Source organism: Convolutriloba macropyga, chromosome 6 (assembly GCF_964194025.1).
Source record: "Convolutriloba macropyga chromosome 6, txConMacr16.3, whole genome shotgun sequence".
NCBI classification, from domain to species: domain Eukaryota; kingdom Metazoa; phylum Xenacoelomorpha; order Acoela; family Convolutidae; genus Convolutriloba; species Convolutriloba macropyga.
Window position 1 is genome coordinate 62,974,477 of NC_134473.1, and position 20,157 is coordinate 62,994,633.

General features: G+C 35.1%; 1 protein-coding gene across 1 annotated transcript; it reads right to left on the bottom strand.

Annotated features, from left to right (window-relative positions):
• On the bottom strand, positions 1–19,174 carry LOC142341848 (uncharacterized). Its single transcript, XM_075393111.1, has 4 exons — positions 18,699–19,174; positions 10,125–10,671; positions 3,560–3,824; positions 1–689 (listed from the first exon to the last, which is right to left on the bottom strand). The coding sequence occupies exons 1-4, from the start codon at positions 19,077–19,079 to the stop codon at positions 173–175; spliced, it is 1,710 nt and encodes a 569-aa protein (XP_075249226.1). The 5' UTR covers positions 19,080–19,174; the 3' UTR covers positions 1–172.
• Positions 19,175–20,157: the final 983 nt, after the last annotated feature.

The window sequence follows — 20,157 nt, forward strand, 5'->3', positions numbered from 1 at the left end:
TTTCCATACTAAATATTTGTTAATTGCAAAAATTGGGTCAACTCCTTTTAAAGCGACCGATACGAACAACCTCAAACAGAACATTGACGTAAAAAGTCACTCCAGAACAGAGGCGAACAATCGTTTGCCAAAACTATGCACCTTTATTGAGTTCAATAGCCTGCTTTTCTTTCTATTCCTCTAGCACCTGGGATGACTCTGGGTCATAATCTGGATCATTGATAGGAGGAGAATGTGCCTGCATATGTCCCACATAATCCACGTGTGTTGCTGTTGCAACAGCACTGCTTACTGTCAAATGGGGGGCCAATCTAAGAGAAGTCGCAGCTCCCCCTCCACTGGTTCCCAGGGAAACGACACTGTTTCCCACCCCTCCACCTCCCCCCGTAGCCACCAACATCTCTGTCACCCGGAAGACGCTGCTACTGCTTCCCCCGGTCAAGTCTGGACCTCCTGGTCCAGCGCCCACTGCCATTGCGGAGGCGGCGGCCATTTGGAGCTCCTGTTCAGCCATTGCGAGGCTACTGCCTTGTGGCTGGTCAATGTCTGTGTCGCTGGCAGCCTCGGCCAGGTTGGTGCTCAAGTTCACTGGCGGACATTGGAAGTCGACGTGCCTTGACCTTGCCTCCTCTTTCTCCCAAGAAAAATGAATGAATGGTCTCTGAATATAATTGTACACCACCTCAGGCCTAAACAAAAACACACAAAGTGATCGCATTACGAACGTGAATAGCTCTGCAATGCCAAAAGGGGCAGCGATTATAAAGCAACCGAAATATAAATCGTAGATTTTATTTCACTACCATATCGCATAAAGTTTTCAAAACTTTATTTCAATATATAACCTGGTTAAACACTGCGCAATTTTGTCTGGTATGATTACGCAATAACAAAAAAAGCTAAGCAGAAAAGTTGAAACATAGATAGTCATTTATAAATCCCACCACCTTTATTGCTAATGAATCGTTCCTTTCATTTGGACTACAATCGATGTAAAAGAATCAATTGGATTAGAGCAATAAGAGCAAGAAATATTAAACATGGCCGTCAAATTGTCGGAAAATGGCCGTCGTCGACGCGCTTGACCCAAATCGGGATTGAAACAAAAAAAAGAGAACACAGAAATTGACCGATCGAAATTTTTTCCAAGTGTCAAAATGTGTTCTAATTTGGTGTGCAGTTTGTTAGATTCTAAAACTATACTTAATTCAGCTTCTAAACTGAAAGCTATTAAGCTTATTACTAATGCCAGCTAGATAACCTAATGCACTATGACTTAATGACTATCCCGTTTCTTTTGGTTTTGCTCTTTTGAGACTGTATTCAGTACATTGCGCAATTCAATGCGTGACAGAATTTAAATTCCATTCAGTTGAAACAATGGATGAAGTAAGTCAGAAGTCAAACGTGGTGACTTATGTAAAACGAAAAACGTGATCAAAAGGTAAAGCGAATTTAAAAAACATGGCCGAAAAATTGCGGAAACGACTCGAAGAGTCGTCTTCGTTAAGAAATTACTTTTAAATCAGCTGGTGCCTACTAAAGTGATCATAAAAAACAAAAATCAGCCAAAAAATGAAGATAGCCTCTAAAACCAACTGAACTAAAGGTTACATTACTCCCATAAAACAAGCAAATTGTTTTGTACGCAATTGAAAACATCAAAGTGCGCGAGCAGCAAAAATCAAGCCATGTTAGGCTCTCAAAACTTTATTTTTTGAAAAATTTGATTACTACAAGAAATGCCCAAAAATTGTTCAAAATTTATCAATTTCCGTAAGTTCTCTCAAACGAAACACTATTTTACAATTGGAAAATCAGTATTCAACTGTAAACTAAATAAACTTTGTCGCTTCAATTATAAACATTAATTGTCATTTAAAATCACAATGAACTAGATGAAACTAAAAAATGACCAAAAAATTAATCAAATCGAAATTAATCATGAAAAAGTCTTGAAGACACAGAACAAAAATCAAACGCAATATTCATATGCTACCAGAAACAAGCACTAAGAAAATTCAAAGAAAAAAGTGTTGCCCAAAAACTGTAAAGTGAAGCTAGCAAAACCTCTGTGACCTATTGTGAAAAACGAATTGCAATTAAAAAAAACTTCAATTAAAAATTCAAAAGGACTAAAATTATTAGTTAAAATCAACAATTTTAATAATAACAATAAAGGCAGGGCGAAAAAAACTATACAATTTAGCAGAATGTTTACTAGACACATTCTAGAATGTGGAGAATACATACATTGTGAAAAAAGATTTAAAAAACCAATTCGCAATTTCCGAAAAATTGAAAAACTAAATTGGAAACTCCAATTTAAAAAACAATATGGAAAATGAGTTAAAAATATTGATTTTTCGCTATTAAACAAACGAGGTTAAAGCACACAACATAACCACCTTACTGTCTCAGTAAGAAGTGAAAACAGCTCAATTGCAAAACAGTAAAACCATTTGAAAAAAGTTCAAAATATGGTAAAAAATTTCAATGAATTTTAAAGTGTTATCGTCAAAAACAATTCTATTAGCAACAAAACGAAACCAAAAAGACCAATGGCGCACCAAAATAATTTTTATGGTTAAATAACCTCCACGTATAAAACAAAAAACTCAAGAAAACATTGACAATAACCGCCATAATCGGATTAGTATGTGTACAATTTTATAAAGCAAAAACACTACAAGTCAAAAAGAGGCATCCAATTCAGGAATTACCAAAAAATACGTTGACATAATGACTAATTTTGTTTTAAAAAAACCTACTCAAACCGGCAAAAATAAAGAAATTAATAAAATACAAATTGACAAAAAAATTGAGAAATGTGGGCCAATTTTGCACTTCAAACGCATTATTAAGCTCTCAAGAAACATTGTGGTATCAATTTCAAATAATTGCATATTCATGCGGCATCGATCAAATTTTACTTCCACAAAAAACTAATTTACATTAAAAAATTTGGGCCAAATGGATAAAAAAGAGTCAAAAAGTCTATTACTCAATGCAGCGCATGAACAAAAAACTCGCTCAGAAAAAGTTAGTTGACACGGCAATTTTACTCAACTTCACTATTAGGTCAAAACGCCGCCTGAACAAATAGTACTTCCGTTAAAACAAAAACATTAAGAAAACCAATACTCCTTTTCGAGTCGTAAAAAAGAGCGCCTAAATAATAGCCGTTGAGAGGCTGACGACGGCTATTAAACATGAACCAACTAACGTTGAACAAATTTCTTTCGAACAACAGGCGGGGCAATTCAATTCGGGTGGAGCTGTAGCCTACATAATTTTTCATGGCTGCAAAATTTCAAACGAAAGGGGTTCTGTTAAATTCGGAACAAGAGCAACGTCGGTCACGCGAAAACCAAGAAGTTTAGCGTGAAAAAAAACACCAGAGAAATGAAATCGAAGTAATGTTCTAGAAAACATTCAAGCAAAATTTTGCATAAAAAAGACACACATGTCTACAATAATTGCTGTAAACACAGCTCGAGAGCAATTAACGTAATACACAGCTTATTAATAATGAACTTGATGACCCTAAGCTACTGACCTGCCCCTGATAGTGGTCTTCATCTTCTCCTTCTGGGTTGGGAACCCTTCGATGCCAAGTTTGATCTTCTTCAGGCCTCTGTCTTTTAGTACATTCTTTGCCACGTCTCTGTTCTCAACGTATTTCAGGAAGCGACAGAGGTGGTCGTCTCGTGTTAGGGAGGCTTCAACTTCTGGTTGGTCAGGGTACTTAGGGGGAGGGTACTCCACATCCCAATCCACAACATCCTCACTCATCAGCACCACCACGTGACACTCACGCTCACCTGTCAACCAAACGCCACTTAAACATAGTTAACAAAGCCGAATAAGGTCAATTGAATAGCTTTCAAACTGATAACAATTTTTCTCAAAAACTAAAATGCAGATATTATTTTCTTCAAAAAATTCAATTTTTTACAACTTTCACATCGGAAACGATGATAACCAATTGTCGAACAGTGAGCTGGAAAATACCCACAATGCGGCAGACAGGATTTTCAAAAATGTTGATTTGGTTCGCGAAAACCGAAAATGTGAAAAACATAGCCGGCAGACTGCCGCAAAATAGCCGCGATAGACGCTTGTGGCCTTCCATGAATTGAAACAACTAAAGAATTAAGATAGACAGATCGACCACGAGTCCTTTAGTAGATCACTAGATTATATTCAGACTGTCAATTTCATGACACATACGGTCTATAAGAAAAAAGCCCTAAAAGAGCTTTTTCAAAATTGATATTCGAAATCAAAAACTCAAGACTAATAATCAAGCATAAGGGCATGTAAGTTTGGCGCTGCTTAGATGCACACAATTAACTAGTAAATGTTCTTTTAATTTATAGTTCCATAAGTGAGTTAAGAAGTCATTTTTTTTAGTGAGAAGTCACGCAATTGGCCTAAAAGCAGAAATGACGTCACGTACACAAATTTTAACTTCAAAGCAGTGAAAGTATCTGAAGTCATTGAAAAAGTCAATTCCAAGAAGTCAGGTCGTAAGAATCATCGATGGAGACGACGAATTAAAAAACATAGCAGGACAAGTCCTGAGGTACAATTCAAAGAATTTTCATAGACTAAACAGAACACTAGACCCAGAACGGACTATGAATGGATTGGAAAAAACCATTTAGAAAAAAATCCGATCCGAAAAATTGAAAACGGCAAAAATCAAAGTGAAATTGCCGCATGTGAACAAAAAACCACTAGCGAGAGAGCGAGTTTTTGTTCAAACACCGTTTTCTCACTCTACTTTAAATTTAGAGCGAAAAAATTTCACGCCGCAAAACCACTCGCCTTTTCGCTCCACGTCCTGTTTCGTCGTGACCAAAATCACTACTCAATTTTACTTCAAAAATCATGAAAATGTGTGAACAGATCTTTAAAAAAGACAGCGCCCCAATACAATTCAAATTCTTTGAATTGTAAAAAACCACGATGTCCCCAATAATAGCCACTATCGCTTCGCGGCTATTAATTAAATTTTGGCACCCAAGAGTATCCACAGTAAAAAGTATTGCATGCTTAAACACATCACAATCTTGAAAAGGACTGTTGCGATTTCAAAATATATAAAAACTTGAATTAAAATTTTCAAAAACTTCAAAAATCTACGTCCGAAACAGTGGTCGTGAAAGATTGTTTAGTAAGCCTAATAGTTTCAAAAGATATGTCAGCATAATTGTAAAATGCTCAGAATTTTAAAACTTGATTTTCTAAATTCAGAAAGTTTTAATCGATTTTTCATCGGTAAGCACATCACAAATTATGTCTACACAGACACATGCGGCAAAAACATTTAATATGGATTACCTATGAAGAGTTGCATTCATATAAAACCTTCAAAAATTTTTGAGAAATTTTTAAAATTATAGGGTTTTCTAGTTTTAGATTGCTTTGGTAAGCTATGACATCCTTGAGTAGTGACATTGGTGTGGATGCTAGGGAAGATACAAGTATTGGGGGATAAATCGTCAAATTCTCCAGATTTAAAGGCGAATTCCAATTTTGTTTAGACATTTTTAATCATGAAAAAATCTGCTCACCGAACCGTCGGGTTTTCAGATACTTCTGAAAAAGCTAACCAACAACGCACAGAAAATGAAAGAATAGCAAAATCTAGTAATTTACCAACTTAAATTTGCTTGTATTGCACTACTATCGCTCGATCAAAAAACTATTTTGCTATGGCTGCTTTAGGATTGCTGCGTTCAATTATTTTCAAAGTTCCGAGGAAAAGGGCCCAAAATTTTTAAAAATTTCGTTTTCGAGCGCTGAATAAATCGAATTAGTTTCTAGAGCTGTCAGCTGCCTCCCTCTTTCAAAAATAAAGAAGTCAAGCTTGATTAGCATCATTCAAAAAAAAGTTGGTCGATGAGAAAGGACCAAGCGAAAATGTTGAAACACGCATCCGCGATAGTTACTTGATTCGAAGGCAATTCGAAGGCAATTAATCATTATTTTAACTCATTTAATGAAAGGAAGTGATTTCTTCCAGTACATTTTTTTCTAAATTATATATATTAAATAACTTCTAAATTATATATATTAAATAACTTCTAAATTATATATATTAAATAATGAGTTTCAATTTAGAACTTCAAGAAAAACTGCACAGAACCGTCATCGCAAAACAAACTGACGATCACCATTTCAACACTACCTATGAGCCAATATGAAGAGAATCTACATTATAAAACAAGGAGGCTCGGTAATGTGCATTTGCAGATAATGTTCCGATCCCACTCATCCACATTTTCTTATTTGTCTACTAATTGAAAAGATGCTTGAAATTGTCGAGACCTGCCAGTAATAAGACTACAAAAAATACTACTAAATAAGCAAAAACAAAAAAAATTTAACGGCAGAAACTAAATATATAAATTTATAAGACCTTAGTAAAAAAAAACAAAATACCATCCGCTAAAGCCTCAAATAAACAAAATCACTCGTCCTTGGAAAATCAGATGTGACCTTTCCTTAATGAGATTAAATAACGAAATGACAAAAACACACAAAAAAGTCAAAGTTCAAAAATCCATTGAATTATCTGAACCCAAAGTCACGAAAAATCTTAGCTATCAACTGAATATTAAATATTATTATTTCGGTTATTATTTATATTGTTTCGGTTAATATAAAATAGGAAAATGCAATAGCGACTTTTTATATGTTAAAAGACAAAAAAGAAAAATACATACTGACCATTCACAAATTTTACGAAAACGCATAGTGGTCAAGTCATCAAACATCGGTTATAACCTAAAACCTATAGAAAGATTGAATCGCCAGAAACAGAAACTGTATGGCATCTTTCATTGATGAGATTAATTTACAGGGAGACAAAATGAACAAAAAGAGCACAGTTCAAAAGAATGCTCGCTTTTTTTAAATGGAATAAAATCCAAACCATTACAAACCATTAGCTGTCATTTGACGGCATTGAATAATTTCAATTATACGTCAAAACCAAGCAAATTAAGCCTTTCATTAAATAGAATAATTCTTATAGCCAAGACAAACCCCTGCAAAACCAGAAATTCAATTAAAATTTTGAGAAAACTGTCAAAGCCATTTAAAAATCACTCTTTAATACAATTTTGTGTATGTGTCCAATTGAGCCTCTTTTCAACAGCAAATGGATCTATCATTATTAAGGTAATATGACAAGACTTCAAAAAACCAAAATGAACAAATATCCAAAAATAACCAAATTTTGATGAACACTAAAAATTTTGTCAAAGCCATTGACGTTTTTTCAACGCCACTGGGACCAGTCGATGTTCTGGTAAGGTGACAAGACCTAAAAAAATTATGAACAAACGTCCAATTAACAGAAAAATAGCTGGTAGATTGCCAGAAAATAGCCGCAATAGCTTCGTAGATCTGCACTCTTAGAAAAAAAAACAGTAAAAAAGACAGACCAAAAAATCGTCTTTTTATTGAAGGCTGATATGTTATATTTTGAATAAAAATCTGTATAAGTTTTTGCTGCCTCTATTAGCTGCTCTCAAATAACCTTCATTTAGAGTGACACACACCCATTTGACCTTATCTCTTTGAATTGAAGCAAATAAAAGTCAATTTCAAAGTCAGGATGTCATTTTTGAGAGTGAGGTAAGTCAAGTGTGACCAAAAATTTTAATCATGCGAATGAACAAAACTCGCTCCACTAAGAGCGAAAAATAACGTTACACACGCACTTCCGTTGAAATTGCACGAACGAATGAACAAAAAGCAGATTTGAAGTGGTTGTGACGTCATATGGTCGTAACAAAAATCGCGACAACCAAGTAAAAAAAATCCATGAGAAGGCCAATAATAACCCTGCTATCGGGATCGCTGTGCGGCTATTACAAAAATATGAGAACTTGTAGTATCAAAGTCATAAAGGTAAAAGTTAAACATAAAACCAGGTACTTTTTCTGTCCGCATTAATGGGATCGATGAACAAGTTCGGAGAAATAAGTTTGAAATTAGAGTAAAGTTAAAAACATTTTAATTATTTTTCGATTTTTTTAGTCATAACAGCCATCAGGTACTAGCTCAAAACATCAGATACCTTTACCTAATTCTCTTTGGGAAGCCAAATCCACTCTCATTTGTTGAGAGTCATAGTACAAGAGAAAGTGTCAAAAATGCAGGCAAAGCCTAAAAATTCGTTAAAAGTTTACGAAGACATGTTGTTGAAGCAAAAACCAGAAACTTTTCCCTGAGAACAAAACATGCGTTCATTGCATTTCATCTGAACATAAATTAAGTTTTTCATTAATGGAAACTTAATATAAACATCGGCTGTCTGTAATTGACATAAAAAATAACGATTGTGAAAACTTTCTTTGTTAAATATGGAGTGCGAACCGTTTTGATTGGAAACAAAATTCTTTTTTATCTCTGATTCTCTATTAAAAACCAGTAACTTTTTCATTTTTAATCACAAAAGTATTGAAAACACAATGTGGAACAAAAATTCAGCAGAATGATACAAAAATTGACAATCTCGTCAAATATCATATGTTCAGAAAAAACTTACAACTTGATAAATCCCCGGAAAAGATATTGAGAAAAATCCTTTTAGTTTCCAATTCTACGCTTGATTGACTTTCTTATGATACACATACAATTCTCTACGATGAATAAAACGATCGGCAAAAACTGACTGAACAAAAAAAAAACGTTTGCGTATATAGTTCTCCCTCCCAATTTGCCGGAAAATAGCCGCCGTTGACCCGCTTGACGCACGTTGGGATTCAAACAACAGAAAAACAGAGATAGAATTTAACAGAAATTTTTTCTAAGTGTCATATTTCCCACCGAGATGCACCCGTTTATCCCTTTTCGAAAGCCAAAAGTAATTTTAAAAATGCGTGAAAACATTTTAAAAAATGACCACACCAATACAGACCAAATTTTTCATTGAATCACATAAAATTTCGAGTGTAAAAATAGCCTGCTGAGATGGGTCGGCTATTAAAAAAAACTGATGCATCAACAATTCATTACTCTGCCAAATAGTAAGAATTTTCTAATCCTGTCGACGTAGAAATGAAAATTAGAATGCTCACCGCATGAAAGTTAACTCAGTTCTCAATATGCATCTAATGAATGGTAAGATTTAACAACAACCGACTAGGTCGGCCGAACGACCAGCGAGCTGTTGGCTTCGGTAGTAAATATATGGGCTGAAGGATGCTAGTATGGGGGGGGGGGTTGTAAAAGACGGGGTCTAAATCTCCGGGTGGACGAGTGTTGGGAGGTTTGAGTGGGGGAGGGGATGATTGCGGGGTGTCAAATTTTTAATCTTGAGATCCACACTTCACACAATGAAATTGTGTCCTCAAAACAGTTTCGGTGAATCACATACTTAAGAGACTAGTAAGACGTAAGAATCCATGAGAGCTGCTCAGCTATTTAATGCCCTCCAGACTTTACTTGTTTATTCAATTTTTGAGGACGAAAAGTTCGCCCGACTAACGTACGCCTAACCAGCGAAATGCTCTCAAACGAGGGGCAAGCTGTTGGCTTCATCAGTAACTAAAAGCAGTATAGGGAGGCTAGCTTTAGCTTAACTGAGGGGCGGACCTAAGAACCGCCCTTCACACCATAAATTTACGTCTCGTCAACAGTTTCGGTGAATCACATAAGGTGCACGGCTTAAAGCATTTCTCTAAGAGAGCTGCTCAGCAACCTAATGCCATCCAGGCTATAGCTGTTTATACGGTTTTTGGAGACGAACAGTCAATGACCAAAAAAGAAAAAAAAACTACCAGACAAAAATTCGGTAGTACGAAAAAAGAACAGCAGGACTAATCTAATTCCTTTGTTTGGGAGCAAATTAAAGCCGGCATTTCAGATGATATTAGGACATGACTGAGTTACCTGTTGAGCAGATATACTTCAAACAAAACGGCATTTTCAAAGCCTCGTATTTAAAAAAAAAGGATTTTTAAAGCCCCGATGTTCAACATTACTGACCGCGTTTAAGATTCATTTTTCAAATTGATGCAAAACCATTGCCATTCGGCATCAATTTATCCAACTAAAAGCTGTCAATCTGTCAAAATTCAAGTTCACTTTCAATAGCATACCTTTGCGTGTAAGTTGCACAATCACGGGTCTTATGATATTGTCGAGAAATTGGGAGAACTGTGTATGTGCTCCTTCATTGGCCAGCTCATGTAACAAGGCTGCCATGTTTGCCGCTCTCACTGTTTCGTCATTGAACGGCACCAAAAAGTAGTCGCACGCAATCTTCACTTCACTCACTTGAATATGTGGGGGTATTCGCATGTACCCCATTCTGTAAAACTCAAGTATGAGTTTAAAAGTTTCCTCGGTGACGTAACCTCCAATCTCGTACTCTCCTTTGCTGTTCTTTTTGGTCAAGTTGTGGTCGAGGGAGGGACCGAACATTCGACCAAGCATTGTGTTTGGGTAATTTTGGAACAGACCAGGGTCCACGGTTATTTTCTCACCGCCCACATTAAGTACAACTCGGCTGGCTAGTTTGGGCCTGACCATTGTCTGCTGAGGAGTCGAACCACCACCTCCTCCAGAGCCGGTTCCATTTGTTGAAGCAGCTGCAGAGTTGACTGGACTCCCGACAACAGCGTTCTGATGACTCTTTTCTGTTACCTAAATTCATCTTAATTTTAGAGAACATAGCAGGAGAAGTCCTGAGGTACAATTCAAAGAATTTTCATTGACTAAGCAAAAAATTAGACCTAGAACGGCCTATGAGAAAATTGGGAAAACCATTTCTAAAAAAACTCAGATCGAAAAAATTTGAAAAACAAAAACCAAATGCTGCATGTGAACAAAAACCACTGGCGAGAAAAAGAAATTTGGTTCAAACAAAAAAACTAGGCCTAGAATGAACTATGAATGGATTGGGAAAACCATTTAAAATGAAATCTGATCCAAAAAATCGAAAAAACAGTAAAAACAAAGTGAAATTGCCGCATGTGAATAAAAAACCACCAGCGAGAAAGCGAATTTTTGTTCAAACACCGTTTTCTCACTCTACTTTAAAATTAGAGCAAAAACAATTCACGCCGCAAAACCACTCGCTTTTTCGCTCCATTTCCTGTTTCGGCGTGACCAAAATCACTACTCCAGTTTGACTTCAAAAATCATGAAAATGCGTGAGCATATCTTAAAAAAAGACAGCGCCCCAATACAATAATTGTAATAACATTACAAAACAAAAAAATCGATAACTCAGTTCTACTCAATTCCATTTTCTGTGTGCTACATAAAAAACAGTTTGCTTGAGCAAATGAATAATTGACAGGAATTCGTCTAACCTTTCCTTAAAAATGGTCAAAACTTGAAAAACTAGCTGAAAAACCTGTAAATTGTACAAAACGATCAATTCTCGTAACATTCTCTGGCTCAGATCACTTAAACAATTAATCCTTCGAAAATGTTTCGTCCTTAAATTGAGATTAAAACACCATTGAAGAATCATGAAGAAGCACAACTGGTTGCTGACAATCTGAGAGCCCTTTAAAAACAACTGTTAAAAACATATTAAAGAAATCGAAAGCAACACGAGATAATCACAGTACTACCAAAAAATTTGTTACATAAAATTTAATAAGTTCAGTCTATTTCATCAAAACAACTGTTGAACAGATCAATTCAATTAATATACTCGCTAATACAGCACTATTTTTTCCTCGATGATGAATAAAAAGACAGTAAATAAAACTAGGAGAAAAACAGCAGTCTCTAACTGGTTAAATATCTCAAAAAATTCATTTGCACATTGAAATGCTGTCCATTAGAGAACAAAATATGGAACTTCACACTATAATTTTTAAACGATATTACCAATCTGTCTTACTGGGCAATCTTTCAAACAACAAAAATAAACCGTAGGCCAGCAAATAAACCTATACCGACTAATGTCGGATGAATTGCCCTCAAACGACAGACTGGAGCAACTTAATTTAAAGTGGATGTAGCTAATGTTTTATGGATGCAAAAAAACCAACCCCACAGGGGTTCAACCCCTTGTTCTCCAGGTTCGCAGTCTGACATCTTAACTACTCAGCTATTATAGCTTTTACTTCATTTCGCTCAAAATCGCTTTTAGCAACGAACTTCATTTCAGAACGAGAACAACTTGGATTACTCAAAAATGAAGAATTAAAGTGTGAAAAAGTCACTTAAGAAAGGAAAGAATATTCGGAACCAAAAGCGCAAAAAACGGTCAGGGGCAAATTTTTCATAAAATAGCTGGCAGATCGCCAGATAATAGCCGCAATAGCTTCGTAGATCTGCAGTCTCAAAAAGATTTAAAAAAAGGACAGACTAAAAAAAATTAGTCTTTTCATTAAGGGCTGAGAATTAAATTTTGATTAGGAATCTTTATAACTTATTGCTGCTTATATTAGCTGCTCTTAAATACCCTACAATTAGAGTGATATACACTCATTTGACCTTATCTCTTTGAATAAAAGCAAAGAGAAATCAATTTCAGTGTGAGGGAGTCATTTTTAAGAGTGAGGTAAATCACCTGTGCCCAAAAATGTAATCACGCGAATGAACAAAAAACTAGCTCCACTAAGAGTGAAAAATGACGTCACGCACGCAATTCAGTTTTGAACGAATGAAAAAGCAGATTCGAAGTGGTTGTGACGTCATATGGTCGTAGCAGAAATCTTGATGACCAAATAAATAAAAAAAACAAAGAGAAGGCCAATAATATCCTCAGCTATCGCTTCGCGGCTATTAAAAAAGAAACACATGTTTACCCTAATTGATCCAAATTTCGTTCAAGAGCAATTAAAAATCTTGGCAAACAAGTTTTGATTACGTAAACATTTGCCTAACTGATACCATAAAAAATCTACGGTCACTTGACAATTTTTTAATAGCATAGAACTCAAAGATCCAAAATCAAGAACCAAACATTTTTTTTAAAAAAAATTCTTCGAGAAACTAAAATTTGCAAACCTTCCTCTATATGAGCTGCGACTCAATCATCCCTTCCAGGCGCAGAAATTATTTCAGAATAAAAAATTGACAAACACACCCGGCAGATTGCCGGAAAATAGCCGCCGTTGATTCCAATAAGCATGATTGGGATTGAACGAATAGAATATATTGAAAAAAAAAGATTTTTGTACAAAAACATTTCTTAAGTCCGATTTATTTTGATGGCATTTCGTAATTGAACATACTTCTGTTTCTTAGAGAGAGGCTACAGGGGCTACTAGCAACACCAATAAGCATTAGAGGTGGTAACTAAGACTTATAGGAACGACGTTCAAATAGCGGGCATCTAAAATTGGGCTTTATGGGTTTATCCCGTTTCTATTTCTGACTTCAATTTTTTATACCGACTCTGTTCATTTTGAATTGCTTTGCTTAGCAACTGATGTTCAAATTCACTTTTAGCAGAATGAGAGAAGAGAGAAACTAGCCTAGAGAAGTCAAAAAGATTTCACGCAAAATGTCGAAAAAGCGGCAAAATGGTAAAGCGAAAAAAAGTTTGACGAAGTAAAAAAAATACGAGCGCAATAATAGCCGGCTGAGAAAATGAGGGCGGCTATTAATCATAAAGAAAACGGTTAGCAGAAGGCAACAGTTTTTCTTACAACATAATGGCCTAAACAACAAAATGAACCGTCTTGAATAGGTAGTTCTAAGACGCAAGTTCATCAGACTAAAAACGCAAAACAAGTTCGGGAGAATCACGTAAAATCATTCAATTCTCAGCAACCTATTGTTTTTCAATTTCCGATAGTTAGCTGAAAAATTAAAAACTAAAATAATATAAAATAGAGAGAACGGTCAAATATTTAAAAAGCATGGAGAACAAAACTTCAGCTACGACAGGATCGTAGCTTTATGCTGAAATGTTAAAAAGCAGGAACTTGGAATCCTATCACGTGAACACAGAAAGCAAGCTACTCAGAAATTGGAATTACTCATAGCAGTTTTTCTCCTAAACTGAAAATTAAAGGCAGGATTGATAGCTTTCAAAAGAAGAAAACCCTGTTCTATTCAGTTTCCTTGAAAAAAATGCTTGAGAAGTGCGAATGTTCAAGAAAAGCGAAAAAACGTCAAGCGAAAGATTTGCATTAAAAACACACGCTTACAAAAATTACCCCGAACTTCGCTTGAGATCAATTAAAAATAATAATCAACAGAGCGCACAGAGAACCATTAGAACCATACGTATAAATAGTTTTTTCATGGTTCACAGTCAAATCTGGGCAAGATCTAACAAGATAGATAGTATTGAAAGCTAAGGATCGAAAATTATAACTCATGTGGTCATAGAGGGCAACGAGAATCATTGCATTTCACAAATTGCTGAAGATACAACAAGAGTGGAAAAGAAAATCAAGGGAAAAATGGACAAAAATCGCTGCCATAAAATGACCAAAAAATCAGAGCTACTTTGAAACGAAATTTATTCTACGTTATTTTTTTGCATCAGCTCTTTCTTTTGAATGAAAAAAATGTTTTAAATGCAATCCAGCGAATCGTCGAGTAAAAAAGACGCCGCTCTAATGCTCCTCATCTAATAACAAAACCCACTAAGGACAACAATCGACAGCTTCTGCAAAAGCTTCGCGGCTGATAAACAAGCAAGGAGGCTCGGTAATGTGCGTTTGCGCATAATGTTCCGAGCACGCTCATCCTCATTTCGGCTTAATTGTCTACTAAATGAGGATGGAATAGAAAACTTTCAAAAATTCAAGTATTTTTCGAACACAACTAGTGTATGAATAATAAAATTGCGTCCAACTCAAATCACTCAATGGATTTCAAAAAATTCCGCGTTAGAAGGCCTAGGAGATTTGCCACTATTATGAATAACAGACAAGACGAACAGCAAAATCAAATAACAACAACAAACATTAGCTTTAGTAACATCCAAAACTCATATGTCTATCTGTAGAAAAACTTAATATCAAAGTCGACTTAGCGGCAGATAAAACCTAAACTAAACAAAACTATCTCATTGTTCTTCACTAGGAAAGAATTGGAACTAGTCCTTAATGAGACTTGGTAACAGGTAGGCAAAAACAACAAAAGCGGCTAACAAAAATTACGCTCATATTTTTTCAAAGCGATTGGTTCCAAAGAAATGAATACACTTAGACATGAACTGAAATAATTAAATACCATACATTTACAATACGATGACTTATAACTCCTTACGATAATACATTGGAACCTGTCAATATTAAGATTTTTTTCATACTACAAAAAAACAACAGGTACAGAAAAAAAACGAACTCAAAATCAATTTCGCGAGAAAACGGTGTCGAAGCCGCCAAAACCATAATCTATTCACTAGGAAAAAGAAATGTTTGTTTGCGCGCTTTTTGAACGCCAATAAAGTGATATGTAACCACTCATTAAAGAGACTAGGTAACAAGTAGAGAGGAAAAGAGCAAAATTAAAAACAAACGTTTTTTTGAAAAAAAATTAATTTAAGGGTCATGAAAGTAATAAGCTTTACATTGAAGCCATACAGTTAGCTTTATTATTCGTATAGAAAAAAAGTCATATACAGACGCAAAAGCAAAATATAATTCCTTCGAAAAACGAGTTTCGAAGCCATTAAACAAAATTGAATTCAATTAAATCATTCGATAAGTTAAAATTTGCCTTGATTCTACTCCAGCAATTTGATGTCACCTAATTGATGAGACTAGGTAACAAAATAGACAAAAAGAACAGAAGATGCAGAGTTAAAAAACACGTTTTAAAACAATTATTATTGAAGCCATTAAAACATCAGAAAAAAATTCAAGTTATCAAACAAGTTCATTTAATCCTCCACATGAAGCCCCTGAGAATCCCTTCCTTTGTCAGAATATGTCACATGTTACCAAAACAACGTCAAAGACAGACAAACATGAAAAAAAATCGAAAAACCGGTGTCCAACCGGTTATAAAAATTATCACTTCGCTGAAAACTTTAGATATGTTCAACTGCGCCTTTCTCCGACGCCAATACTGTTATATTTGACCTTTAATTAACGAAAAAAAGGTATTTAATAAAACAGACAAAAAAGAACAGAAGACGCAAAGTTAAAAAAAAGTTGAATTTTTTGAAAACAAGAAATTTCCAATTATCAGCTATTCCAAAACCATCAGCTATCAATTCAAACAAAAAGGTTCTCTCATTTCTCCAACGGAAGCGATTGAGATCTGTCATTAATCAAAATACGTTAGAATTACAAGAAGAAACTCAAACAAAAAATTTGTTTTTGGTAAAAAAAACCGGTGTCGAAGCCGTTACAATAAATTCATTAAAAAAACTAGCTTTATTCAAATGCGCCTTTCTTCTATGCCGAAAAATGCATCTGACTTGTATAAATTATGACTGAGAAGCGAAAAGACAAAACAGACAAAAAATCAAAGCTAAAAATATATATTTTTTTGAAAACAATTATTTTCAAAGTCATAAAAATCAATGAACTGTAAACTGAAATATCTAAACATGGTTGTTTATTCACCCATGGAAGCCAACGAGACCTGCCACAAAGCAGAATTTGTCATACGTTTAAAAAAGGAATTCAAATACAGACAAAATTTAAAAAACGATTTTTTTTTGCGGAAAAACCGTTGTCGAAGATATTAAAACCGTAATTATTTCACTTAAGACATCTCCAATTGCTTCTCCTTTCGACGCTTAAATGCGATATGTGACCTATGATTAATGCCATTAGAAAACAAATAGGCAAAAAGAACAGAATCTTTTCAAAAAGTTATCTTTGAAGTCATGAAAACCATCAGCTATCAAATAAAATTAGTAAATAGGCTCATATGTTGCTCCATAAGAAGATTCAATAACCTTGAGACCTCTTATCGATCAAAAACTCTCATACGACTATATTAAAGTGATAAGTGCCCTATCAACAATTTGAAGTGCGACAAAACCAGAAAAAAAACCTGAAAAATAGGCAAATGTCCAAAAATTTTAAAAATTTGCGAAACTAGTAGTTTTGAAGTCAGAAAACATTTACTTAAAGCGTAAAACCATCATATAGATTAAAATTTAGTTAAGCTGAAAATGCATTCTGTCCTTTCTCAAATTGAGCTGCAAGTTGCAAAATAAGTGCAAATTAGTGGCAAAGCTCTATAATCCCATTTAGTTTGAAAGCAAATAAGTTAAAACGATAAAAAGGTTTCGACTTAAGTTTTAAAACGATTGTTCATGAACGCAGATGTTCAGGAAGCCACTTGGACCTGTCATTAGTGAGCCTTGATATGAATTGTTATGTTCTGTAATGAGCATAAAAAAGTCTAATTTTTCTAGAAAAGACAGCCAGTGATTACAATCCGGATTACTTTTGGATTATCGAATTCCACCATAAAACCAAAACTAGACTTGCTATTACTATTCGCACATCAAGAACATGCAATGTTTCCCAGTTTAATGGATATAGATAATTTGGCTAAAAGTTCATATATTAAAGATAAATGATGCTCTTGTATAATTATCGAGATATATTAGCTAAAAACCGGCAAAATTGCCAACTCAGAAAACTTTGAAAAAAAGCGGAGAAATAAATTAGCCCTCTTTTGAGTTGATGCCAAATGTGTCAGCAATATTAAGGTGTTCAGTTTCCGCAAATTTAAGCAAAATTGACCAGAGGAGCTTATTTCTTGCAATTTTTGATGAAAAAAGGCTGTGATTCTTCAAACAATTAGCAAAAATTTGAGCCAATGTTTACATGAAAAATTTATATCGACACTCTATCTTTAGAAAGCAAACCAAACACTTTCTTAAACAATTTCAGCATATCTTAAAGATGACAACAAATATAGGCAAAATTCCGGAAAATGTGAATGAAAACAACGGAAATCCGTCTATTATTAACAAAACTTTAAAACTCGTTAATCCCTGAAAAAAGCGAAAATCAAAAATCTTATAAATTGCATATTCTACGCTGGACGAGCTTTCTGATGATACCAGTCACAGCTCTCTACTATGAATATATCGATCGGTCAAAATTGACTGAACCCATTTGAGTATATAGTTTCTCCTCCCACTAAAATAGGCTCGGAAAAACAAACAACATAACCAACTACTAGCAAACAAATTTCTCTCGATCAACAGTCTAAGGGTTGGATTTGGATGTAGCTAGCTTCGGATTACGGAAACCAAATCAGACTGTATCAGAGGATGGAAGGAGAAAGGAGGGCCGAAAATTGTGGAGGCAGCGGACTAAATCTACCCAAACTCAAAATTGCTCAAGAAGTTTTGCTTCCTCAGCGGCTTCAGATTTTGCGTTAAATGACACAAACGATAATAATTGCTTCAAACAACGTTCAAGAGCACTTAAACATGGGAAGTGCAAATTTTCCATAAAAAGTAATTCCAGCCAGCTAAGTAATAAACAACAATGAGCAAAATAGCAAAAAATGGTATCAATATATAATTACTCAATATATGTTTTTCAAGCGGAACTCATATAGCTTTTAGATGATAAGACCCACAAATTGGGGTGACATAGTTCGCACAATTAAAATGTAGCAACAATGAATTAAGCAAAACATTTTGGATATCAAAACTTCCTTCGCAAATACGTCCCCTAATTTTTTTAGAACAAATTAACTTTCCATTCGATATCAGCTGCAAATAAGACCTTTTGTTGGCAAATTTCATTAAATGAATAACTCACCTGCATATTGGAATGGGGTGTGTTATTTGCTGACTGACAGTGCAGGGATTGAGGTCTCTGACTGTTGAGAGAGGGGGAGGAGGAACAGGAGGGCACAGGGGTCAAGTTGGGGGTAAGGGTGGGAGAGTGAGGGGCGGGGGACGAAATGGACGAGGCGTTCAGGGCCGATGGATGGACAGTAGCCCCGTTAGACACCAGAATGCTGTGCTGATGCTGTTGATTGTAATGTGGGGGCAACTGTGAGTTCGTAGTCGAGTAAGAGAAGCTAGTAGTAGATGAAGATATTCTACTGTTTTCTGCTAATAATTGATGGGATACTCCTCGAAATGCGGAGGCAGAAGTGTTCAAACTTCCGCAGACAATCTCCTCCTCATTGTCCATCGCATCTTACTTCTCTTTTTTAACACAACACAACAATTCCCCGAACTATCCAGTTACTATTTCTGTTTGACGCTTTAAAATACAGAACAATTAATCTGAAATGAAGTATTTTATTACGCTGGTCTCCGGTAAAATATTCAATCAAATATCGAATATTTTCAGACAGCAGAAATCTGGTCAATTTGTCTTCTTAGACTGCAATTGACGCGATATAAACACAGTGCATAACCCAACATTGCACAAAACCAAAAACTAACATTTCAAAAAGTTCACTCAAAACAAAAAAAAATGAGTCACATTTGATAATGGTTCCTCAATATGATAAAAAAGACGCGTCCGCTTAATTCCTTTTGAATGTTATGATCAAATACCAGTTTCCGCATATTTGGTTTGATTAACTCAATTAACATAACAACAATTTAGCAAAACGCGGCCCAACAGATATCATGGAGGAAGCTTTTCCTGATGGTTGCATAATACGGTGTTACTAGAATGAAATTCTACAAATTGAATGATATTTAAAACACCAGAATAATAACAGCAGAGTAGATTTTAAAGCGCCTCCGATTAGATTTGTGCATCCGATTCAACTGTCAAATTACTTTTGAAGTAAAAAAAGACCAACTAATTTTTTTAAAAAAACGAGCAACTTTGGCGCGCGTCTTGTAACCTTTGGTAGTTCACTACTGCGGTCACCTGGGTTCAGCTTCTGAAAATCGTCGGTGATCACGCAAAACTCAAGAGCAAAGAGCAACTATATTAATCGAACATCCAATTCGCGAAAATGACAAGAATTACGTTAACCAGTAGAACTTAAATGTCACTAACTTACCCTAGTCTATTACCGACAGCAATCAAGATAAGCGTCGGAGTTCGACTAGGGTAGTTTGAAATCAGTTAATCTGTCGTAATCTTTTTGATTGGTAGGTGGGGGCATGTAGTTTAGATAAGTAGGGGTGACTTATATAGGATCAAAAAATATCAAAATGACCTCTTCACCGTGAATATTATCAACAGTTCCTAATTACTGAACATTACAAAATAAGCTATTGTTAAAGTCCAATATTCGAAAACAGAA

Coding starts and splice junctions, on each gene's coding strand:
- LOC142341848 (XM_075393111.1), bottom strand. CDS start 19,079: ATGGACAATGAGGAGGAGATTGTCTGCGGAAGTTTGAACACTTCTGCC. Junction 10,672..18,698: donor CACCCCATTCCAATATGCAG/GTGAGTTATTCA, acceptor AGATGAATTTAG/GTAACAGAAAAGAGTCATCA. Junction 690..3,559: donor AAGACCACTATCAGGGGCAG/GTCAGTAGCTTA, acceptor GTTTTTGTTTAG/GCCTGAGGTGGTGTACAATT.